Source organism: Coenobita brevimanus, chromosome 111 (assembly GCF_032717465.1).
Source record: "Coenobita brevimanus isolate Jiangsu-jjx chromosome 111, ASM3271746v2, whole genome shotgun sequence".
NCBI lineage: Eukaryota > Metazoa > Arthropoda > Malacostraca > Decapoda > Coenobitidae > Coenobita > Coenobita brevimanus.
The window spans coordinates 7,448,570-7,459,478 of record NC_137064.1 but is presented as its reverse complement, the minus strand read 5'-3'; the positions used below and the strand labels follow the sequence as shown (position 1 = coordinate 7,459,478).

At 42.6% G+C, this 10,909-nt stretch overlaps 1 protein-coding gene and 1 non-coding gene across 2 annotated transcripts in view; both read right to left on the bottom strand.

Annotated features, from left to right (window-relative positions):
* Nucleotides 1-1,260: 1,260 nt before the first annotated feature.
* Nucleotides 1,261-10,909, bottom strand: part of LOC145417767 (uncharacterized) — a 31,408-nt gene continuing 21,759 nt past the window's right edge. The window contains exon 2 of the mRNA XM_080286374.1: nucleotides 1,261-1,453. Within this exon, the coding sequence (XP_080142500.1) occupies nucleotides 1,261-1,453 (193 nt within the window). The remainder of the gene's footprint in view (nucleotides 1,454-10,909) is intronic.
* LOC145417943 (5S ribosomal RNA) lies at nucleotides 4,956-5,074 on the bottom strand. The gene has a single exon (XR_013900604.1). It is a non-coding gene; the product is annotated as a 5S ribosomal RNA (ribosomal RNA).

Sequence of the window (10,909 nt, the reverse complement as noted above, 5' to 3'; positions counted from 1 at the left end):
ATAGTGAGTGGGTAGGTAATAATCTGTATCATTTAAGCAGTCCAGGAAGTGTTGTCTGTGAGGCCTACTGTGTCATTACACTTGTATATGTTCACTAATTTCTATATTTTTCAGATTCAGGTACAGTACTGTACTGAATACAGCATTGTACACTGTCATACAGTAAACAGCACCCTCTCCCAACACATTTGTAATAGTGTAGGTAGTGATGACAGTGTTCACCAATACATATAAGGTACTGGGTGGGTGGAGTTTTCAATTATTCGGCAAATCCAATTACTTGGCATCAGGTCAGTCACGTAGATGCCGAATAATTGGACTTTTACTGTACTGTTCGCAAAAACATCCAGCACATCCATATCTATCTATCTGTTGCCAGATGCCTCAATCCCATAAGGGGTGGCCACAAACAAATCACCTCCATGTCACTATCCCCTGCCGTTTCACTGTCCTGCTCCCAGCTCATACCCCCTCCCTCATAGACCTCTCCACTCCATCCCTCATCCTTGGCCATCCCCTCCCTCTCTCCCACTGCACCTCACTCATATACACTCTCCTCATCAGTCTCTCATTCTCCATCCTCTCCACATGGCCAAACTACCTCAAAGTGTTTCTCCTAACGCTTCTTATCACATCCACACCACAATAGTCCTTCACAGTCATATCAATATCCCTATTAATATCAGCACAACAGTCCTAAGGGAAAAATCCCCCAAACTGTACAGCAGCCTTGCATCCAACACGTGTTTCTTCAATGCTGCTTGTCTTTAATATGATAGGTACTATTTAAAAAAAAAAAAAAACTTTGTATGAAACATATTAGTATGCTTTCCTTCCACAGAAGTGTGTGAAATCCAATTATTATTATTTTTTTCTTGGGGAGGAAATCTGTTATTTCAGCAAGTCCAGAGAGACGCCACAAACAATGAGAATTACCCATTGGCCAGGGAAGGTGCAGTGGCTAATCAAAACATTCATTTGTGTGTGACATCACTGAGCATCAGTTTCCCTGTGCTCAATGGCGTACTAACACAATAAAATTGTTTCAATACAGATGTTAAATTGCAATTTTGTATGTTTGTCTACCATTTTTTACAAGATTCTAGAGATTTTTGTGCCTTAAATTAAAGTCTTGTCTGATCTAAATAATTTCCTCCATAACTTTTATTATTCATTCAGAATAGAATTAGTCCAGTAAGGCAGTGCTGCCTAATCTAATCACAGCACTGGACCCGAAGTCACTGTAGATTCCTTTACACCTTACCTACGAACATTATGCCCCTGGTGACCGCAGCGGCTACACTTGGTGCGGGTGCTGATGATCGTGCTGACGCTAACAAGGCGTGGACTGGTTGCCAACCAGCCCCTTTTCAGCTCCAAACACATGCTACCATACCGGTTCACCACTGCTGGCCCTCTCCTCAGTGACCACAGGTTCAGTCCACTCAGATTCCTGGAGTAAAGCTGAGATTTTGGTACTTATATTGAATATTCTCATTCTATCTCACCTTTATTGACATTCTCTTTTAGTGTTAAGGCCACAGTAATTAATGGAAAATTTGTCTACTAAAGCTAAATGACTGCCAGTTTCCCTAAATTTACATTACAGTCATCCCTCTTATTTGTGGATTCCACTTTGCTGGTTTTGCTTATTTACAGATGGGAAAACAATCACAAGATACCCTAGTTGGTGATTTGGAGATGATGTAAATTTTTTTTTAGTTAATTATCTCAAAATACAATTTAAATGAGTAAATTCTAATTTTCTACAACATTTTAGGGAACTGTAAAGGGCTTTGGGGTACCCTAATTTCATTGTTAAGGCTGTGGGGTCCTTTGTGGTTTTTCATTATTTGTGCATTCTGCTATTCATGGGTATCCATTAAGAATGAAAAGTGACTGTACCAACTATAAAGAAGTTTTATACAGTAATCCCTCCACTGGTGTATGGATTATTTTTTTTATTCATTTGTTTTCCCTTCTTCTGTTCTATATACAAAAAAAAAAACCACACACACACACACACACACACACACACACACACACACACACACACACACACACACAACTATCCGATGTAATAGAGCCAAAGGCATGTCTGGGAAGTGGGTTTGTCCGGATAGTGGGCCCCTGCCTCTTGGACCGGTACTTATGGAGCCTAACCCAGCCTTACTTTGAAAGCCACCTAAATAACTCCCTACCAGACATGCATAGCACCTATTTAAGACCCTATTCACACCAATAAAGGACATAAAGCATGAAATAAATGAAAAGGAACCAGAGAATGAGGAATTAGAAGTGAATATGGAAAATATTTAGCAGTGTACAGGGTACTTACAGCACATCTGTGGCTGCCTCTTCTAAGGCTCTGGCAGTGGTGAAAATGCTCTTGAAGCACGTACAGTAATCCAGTGTTGTGCTACACTTAACTCTTTGCACTGTGAGTTATAATTGTTTAATACTGCACATTCTGTTCTTCATTGTGCCATGCCAGTTTCAACCGCCTCTTTGCATTCCACACTTAATCCTTTGCACTCTAAATTCTAATTTCTTAACACTGCACAACACTGTAAATTCCCATGTGGTCTAGTGGTGAGGTACTGCAGTTTATTCACAAAAACTAGCACGTGTGGCATCCACTGTGATGAACATCTACGCACGACGGTGGTTAGGTGGTAACTGGTGAGAGGGGAGGAAGGAAGGGGTGAAGGGGCCGTCCATAAACACAGCTGTTTTGCGCTGTGCGCCAATTTCAAATTGCGGATAGAAAAAAATTTGGATTTTTTTTTTTTTTTCTTTCTTTTTTTTGGCCATTTTTGGGTTCCGAAGGTCCAGACCCACTATGTCTGGTAAGTGGGATGTCCGGATAGTGGGCGTCTGGATAGTACAGAGATTACTTCTGTACCAGATCACTCACTCTCACTCTCTCTCTCTCTCTCAGTATAGGCCTATAGCTAAAATATATACACGAGGTGCTACACAAAAGTTCCCCAAATTTGACTAAAGAAGGAAAAAATCTTATGTCAAGTCCTAATCACCACTGTCCCCTTCAGAATACAGGTCGTCCCTGACTTACAATCAGGTTACGCTCTGATAAACTGATTGTAAGTGGAATTTATTGTGTCAAAAATGCATTTAATACACCTAACCAATCTAGCCTGGCCAAGCCTACCTTAAATGTGTTTAGAACACTTTTATCAGTCAACAGTTGAGCCAAATCATTAACACAAACCCTATTTTATAGTGCTGAATATCTCATGTAATTTACTGAATACCATAATGGGATCATTGACTGTGAAAGTCCAAGTTCATATGCAATGGCCATTACAGGCTTGCCACCTTCATGCTGGGCAACTATCTTAAGTTTAATCTCAAGAGTACCTGCCTTCCTCTTCTTCTCCTCATCAGTAGCAGAGGAGACAGATGGGTGTTTCACAGACATGAAGGATGCACAAAACACAATGTAGATCCAGGGGGGGTATAAAAAAAAAAAAAAAAAAAAAAAAAAAAGGCCGGCAACACAGAACACTGTAAAGTACCAGTTGTTTACACCAGTGAGCACGAGGCACACCGGAAGGTTCTGGGACAATTCCCTGTCAAAACATTGGAGATTCCCCGTCAGTAGGCTGAAAATCTCGAACTTACACATTTATATACACGTAACATCTGTGAGTTATTGGTATAATTTTTGAGTATATTGATCATTCACTTAAAGTTATTAGACAATTGTATAAATGCTAATGTCTCGTATGTAGCCCAATGTTAACCCTTCCATCTCGGAGGTGTTTTTTTTGCTGGATGTCCGACACACGGAGGTTTTAAGATATATAAAGAGAATTTTTTTGATAAAATATTCAAGATCAAAAATTAGACTGTTGTTTGCAGATGATACTGTGTTGTTGAGTGAAGATGAAGGGGAGCTGCAAGGCTTGGTGGATGAGTTTGAGAGAGTGTGTAAGAAACGGAATCTAAAGGTGAATGTAGGGAAGAGTAAAGTGATGGTCTTTGAGAGAGGTGAAGTTAGTGAATGTACAGCGAGGTTGGATGGTGAGGAATTGGAAAATGTGAGTATGTTTAAGTACTTGGGTAGTGTGATGAGTAAGGATGGAGGTTTGGAGGGTGAAGTGCTTGAAAGGGTACAGCAGGGAAGAAAGGTTGCTGGTTCTTTGAAAGCAGTGATAAGAAACAGGGAAGCGAGCATGGAAGTGAAAAAGTTACTACATGACAGTATTGTGATACCAACTCTAACGTACGGAAGTGAAGCTTGGACATTGTTGGAAGGACACAAGTCAAGAGTGAGAGCAGTGGAAATGAGTTATTTAAGAGGAGCCTGTGGAGTCACGTGGAGAGACAGGCTGACGAATGAGGATATAAAGGAGCGTTGTGGTGTGGATGTGGATGTGATAGGAAGCGTTATGAGGAACACACTGAGGTGGTTTGGCCATGTGGAGAGGATGGAGGGTGAAAGACTGACAAAGAGAGTGTATGTGAGTGAGGTGGAGGGGGGAAGAGGGAGGGGGAGGCCGAGGATGAGATGGAGGGATGGGGTGGAGAGGTATATGAGAGAGGGGGGTGTGAGTTGGGAGCAGGGCAGTGAAATGGCGGGGGACAGGGCGACTTGGAGGCGATTTGTTTGTGGCCACCCCAAACGGGATTGAGGCGTCTGGCAATATATAGATAGATAGATAGAAAAATTAGACCATAATTTTCTGAGTAAAATGATGTCTAAGATAATGTAAAAAAAAAAAAAAAATAATAATAATAATAATAATAATAATCACCTGTGTTTTGAGCTGTCAAAAACTGAGACATTAGAGCTCCTCCACTGCCAGACAAATGTTCATTCATTCATTGCCAGATGCCATGTATCCCAAACAGGGTGGCCAAGGGCTTAGAGTTAATTGTTTTACAGGGAGGGGCACTAATCTCCACCAACCCCACTTGACACGTAGGGATGCCAACAGCATCTGGTGTTCCCAGGCGGTCACCCATCCAAGTACTAACCAGACCCAACGTTGCTTAACTTCGCTGATCGGACGGGAAGCGGTGTACTCAACGTGGTATGGCCGTTGGCAAATGTCATTTGGTATAATGATAAACTCAGTGCTGTCCTTTTTGTTTTTCAGTTTGCACTTTTGCACAATGTAAGCAAAACAGACATTTTTTTACATGTACACAAACCTGAACAAAAATTCTGTATTAAGAACAAAATACTGTAATACTTTTGCTTCCGTTTCCGTGACTTTAGAAACATCTTGTACTGCAAGTTTCAACATACTTCTGGTATTTGACAAATTCTTCTGGTACCTGATGAAAACAGGAGACAATAAAATACTGCTCCTGTGATGGCAATGCCTCAGTTCTGCCACCTCCTGATACAAGAACCATTATTGGGCCCTGATACAAGAACCATTATTGGGCCCCCAGTACTGGCGCACAAATATAAAAGTTCCATAACACGTATAGATGCCACCCAACGGCTACGGACATTTTTTCAGTGACATGTACACGTGCCACCCGACGTGAAAGGGTTAAATGATGAAATGAAAGTTATTGCACGTTGCCTGATTTGCGTTTCAATATATTTATATTTTTTTCTGTTAACCCTTAGACTTGCCAATGACGACCTGGGTCGTCATGCATTTGTCAACCTCTGGCATCAGTATGACGACTTTGCCTGTCATCCGATGTAAGCTCTGAAGAAATATTTAGGAAGTCGTCATTTTTGTTGTTTGACGGGCAAAAGTGGGTGGAGCTAAGCCTGCCACAGCTGGTGCGTGCGTGCTGACTTGCTTTGCTTGGCTCAGTGTGGTGTGAGATTCCTCACAGGTAGGATGTACACCTCTTGACTTCCCGCCAAACACTTATGCTCCTTTTTCTCACAAATATATGCGGCGTTATTATTTAAGAAAACACAACAAATGATGCATTATTGGAAAGGAAATTTATTCTGCTACTGAGGTAAAAAATATTATTTCTTCTTGAATAGTTTTTTTGGGGCGAATATTTTTTTAAAGGACAGTGTAACTCTTTAGCATGTCAGCTAACTTCTACTCACTTTTTTTGCATTTTATTTTGTATATGTAACTCTTTAGCATGTCAGCTAACTTCTACTCACTTTTTTTGCATTTTATTTTGTATATGTTGTCTTTTTGAACAACGTACGACAGAGCAAAAGTCATCATCTTCAAAATGAGACCAAAGTGGCCTTTCTATGATGAATAGTAACTTTCCTATGAGCATTAGAAATAAAATATCTCTACGCGACTGTTCTGAAAGCTCTCGAGCAAGAGTTATGTGCCACAGCCTGAATTTACGCTCACCCCTTTACGGGATAGGGTTAATACCAACCATTTGATGCCACATTTTACATTTATCATAAATACAATATCCCCTCATTACCTTTATAACTCATATAACTCAAAAACAAGTATACTAGCTAAGTAAACTGATATGTAAATAAACGACGGGGAATCTTCCGGATGGTGACTTGTCCTGTTTTTTTTGTTGTGATGGGGAACTCTCCCAATGGGGAACTGTCCACGAACTGACTAGGAGATGCGGCTTGCTGCTGCTGCCCAGCATCACAAGTAAGTATCATACCGCATATCGCTAGCCCAGGAAAAGATCAAAATTCAAAATTAGAAGTACAGTTTCAACCATCGTAAAGTAAAAAATATCGTATGTCAACCGATTGTAAAACGGGGACCGCCTGTAGTCTCCCTGAGAGTGCAGACATCGATCCCAGTGCTTCTCCCATGATCAGAACGCGTTTTGGAAGTCCCTGAGCATCATCTTGTTCAGGACCTCCTGTGATTTCTCCTGGATCTCAATGGTGTCAAATCTTAGTCCTTTCAGCTGGACTTTCAATTTTGGAAAAAGGAAAAAATCATATCAGACTAAATGTGGTGAACATGGGGGTCTGGGAACAACTGGGACTTTCTTTTATGCAAAAAACTGCTGAGCAACAAGGACTGTGAAGGAGTGTTGTGGTGTGGATGTGATAGGAAGAGTTAGGAGAAACATACTGAGGTGGTTTGGCCATGTGGAGAGGATGGAGAGCAAGAGACTGATCAGGAGAGTGTATGTGAATGAGGTGGAGGGGGGGAGAGCAAGGGGGAGGTCAAGGATGAGATGGAGGGATGGAGTGGAGAGGTATAAAAGAGAGGAGGGTGTGAACTGGGAGCAAGGCAGTGAAATGGTGGGGGACAGGGCGACATGGAGGTGATTTGTATGTGGCCACCCCTTATGGGATTAACGCATTTGGCAATAGACAGACAGACAGAACAAGGACTGTGCACGCGGGTGCATTGTCATGGTCGAGCACTCATTTGTTTGTGTACCACTTATCTGGACGTTTTCACCTCATGTCCTTCCGGAGCCATCTCAAAATGTCACAGTAAAACTTTGCACTGATGGTCTGTCCCTGAAGAATGAATTCCTTATGAGCAATGCCCTCCATGATGAAGAAAATGATGAACACTGACTTCAAATTGCTCATGACCTGACATGCCTTCTCTGGTTGGGGTGAAGGTGGAATCTTCCACTGCAATGATTGTTGTTTGGGGTCATACCCATAAACCCAGCTCTCAACACCAATAATGACACTTGAGAGGAAGTTGGGGTAATTTCTGGCCATTTCCTTGAACTCTGAGCAGACCTTCATGCAATGCTGCTTTTGCTCATCAGTCAGGAGCCTTGGGACAAACTTGGTGGTGATTCATCTCATGTCAGGGCTGCCAAACAAAATGCACTGGCAAGTTCCATACAATGGGGTAACAATGTCACAAACATCATGGACTGTCCTCCTATGATCTTCGAGGATGGCTGCACAAACTTTGGCCACATTTTTTGAGAGTCTGTTGAGTTCCTTCAGAGTTTCACACAAAACTTGATGCACAAATGTTGCTCTTTCACATCCTCCATATTTTAGATCACAAAATTCACAGACTAACCTAAACACAATGATAAACACACACCCTACGCAACGCCACTTAACAGACTAACAAACAGTGATTGTCACCTAGCATCAACACACCATACGAAAAGTTGTTTCTGCCCTGCTTTAAAATTTCAGGAACTTTTGGGTGGCACCTCAGGTGTGTGTGTGTGTGTGTGTGTGTGTGTGTGTGTATATATATATATATATATATATATATATATATATATATATATATATATATATATATGTATGTATATATACCTCCGATAGGAGGTTAGTGAGGGATGTTAAAGTTATAGGAAGTGAGGAGTGTGTGCAGCAGCACAAACTATTGATTTGTGATATGGTGCTTAAAGAACAAGTGATGAAAAAGAGGACTTATGTACCTAGGAGGAAAATATGGAAGCTGAAAAACCAAGTAGTAAGGGATGCCTTCTATAGCGAGTTGAGGAGAGTGGTGGCTGAACAGGGAGCTATAGACAGAGGCGTTAATGAACAGTACAGAGCCCTCAAGAACAATTTCTTGAGAGTTACTGATGTAACATGCAGCTGGACAAGAGGACCACCAAGACATAAAGTAACTTGGTGGTGGGATGAGGGTGTAGAAGCTGCAATTAAGGAGAAAAGAAGGCTTTTCCGGGAATGGAAGAAGGGTGGTAGCAAAGAGGAATATTTGGCTGCCAAGGGTAGGGCTAGGAGAGAGGTATACAGGGCAAAGTCTGAGTCACAGAGACAATTACTTGATAACCTAAATCATGGGGAAAGGAAAAATATATTTAGGGTGGCAGGTCAGGTGAAGAGGGATAATCGGGATATCATAGGTGAGCAGTGTGTGAAGAATGATGAAGGAAGGGTAGTGGTGAACAGTGAGGATATTAAAGATGCATGGAGAGAGCATTATAACCGGTTGTTGAATGAGGAGTTTGACTGGGACAGGGAAGGTTTGGAGCCAGCAGATCCAGTGTCTGGCCCTTGGCCTTTGATTGATACTGCTACTGTGAGTGAGGCAATAGGCAGGATAAGGGTGGGGAAGGCAGCAGGTGTGTCTGGGTTGACTGCCGAAATGTTGAAGGCCTCAGGCGATATAGGGGCGAGTTTAGTCACTGACCTGATAAATAGGATTATTTATGAGTGTGTTGTCCCAGATGATTAGCTGAAGAGTGTAATTGTAAATGTGTATAAAGGGAAGGGTGATGCCCTGGAAAGAGGAAATTATAGAGGTATAAAGCTTTTAGATCAGATAATGAAGGTAATGGAGAGAGTTTTAGAAGGTATGATTAGAGAAAGAGTGAATATTGATGAGATGCAGTTTGGGTTTATGCCAGGTAGGGGGACCACTGATGCCATATTCATTGTTCAACAGCTTCAGGAAAAATATATTGGTAGGAGAAGGGATCTTTATTTTGTTTTTGTTGATTTGGAAAAGGCCTTTGACAGAGTCCCTAGAGAGGTGGTGAAGTGGGCAATGAGAAAGCTTGGCTTGGAGGAGTGGCTGGTTAGGGTGGTTATGGCCATGTATGTGGGTGCTCACACCCAGGTGAGAGTGAATGGAGATTTGAGTGATGAGTTTTCCGTGAATGTTGGTGTGCATCAGGGGTCAGTCTTGAGTCCCATGTTGTTTATCATGGTACTTGAAGCCCTTTCACGTGACTTTAGAAACGGAATCCCGTGGGAGTTGTTGTATGCTGATGATTTGGTGTTGATTGCAGAGAATGAAAGGGAGGCGGAGGAAAGGTTTAGGAAGTGGAGAGATGGTATGGGGCAAAAGGGTTTAAGGGTAAATGCAGATAAAACAAAAGTGATGATATCTAGGGTTGGTGGCGGTACTGTCAAAGACGAGGGAGAGTGGCCATGTGCAGTTTGCCACAAGGGCGTAGGAAGTAAATCCATCTTGTGCGGTGTGTGTGATAAATGGGTGCATAAGAGATGTAGTGGTATCAGAGGTAGACTGCGAGATAATGCTGATTTTATGTGTACGGTGTGCCTGGGTGACCAGGTGGAGATCGTCAGACGTGAAAGGATTGAACTTGCTGGTGAATCTCTTGAGTGTGTGGAAGAGTTTTGTTATTTGGAAGACATGTTGTGTGCTGGAGGTGGGGCTGGAGCTAGCTCTGTGGCTAGGGTGAGACGTGGTTGGAAGAAGTTCAGGGAGCTCTTGCCTCTCCTGATATTGAGAGGGCTCTCCCTACGTGCTAAGGGATCTTTGTATGCAGCATGTGTTAGGAGTGTAATGCTGTATGGCAGTGACACCTGAGCAGTGAAGGAGGAAGACATTCGCCGGCTCAGACGTACAGAAATGACAATGATTAGGTGGATGTGCAGTGCGTCCCTGTGTCCAAGGCCTGGAGGGGCTGGGTTTACAATGGAAGAGTTGAGAGGTAGGATGGGACTGGAGTGTATTGGTGTTGTGATGAGGAGAGGTAGACTGAGGTGGTTTGGACATGTGGAGAGGATGGGGGATGATAACTGGGTGAGGAAGGTGAGAAGTGTTAATACTGGGGGTGGGGTTATGAGGGGTAAACCGAGAAAGACATGGGATGAGGTCATTAAGTGTGACCTTAGGGTTAAGGGACTGAACAGGGAGGCTGCAATGGATCGTGCAGCGTGGAGAGCCGCCATTAGGTGACCAAGGTCGACACATGCAAGCATGTTGGAGCCTTTAAAAACGAAACGAAATGAAACGAAACGATACATATACTGTATATCTGTATATGTGCAATGGTTTCTCGGGTGACCACCACTGGCAGGGCTGGGTTGTCTGCACAGGGCCCTCCTGGTCGTCATCAAGCGACTGTGCCACCTCCAGTGTTGTGGCAGCCTAAATCTGCTCATCAGTGCAGTAAAATTTTCTTTTGCAATATTAGGGGACTTCACTCCAACATCATCTCTGTTCAAAATTTCCTCCAGTTTGAATCCTCTGATCTGCTATTTCTGACAGACACACAAGTAAGCTCCACCCCTGATTTA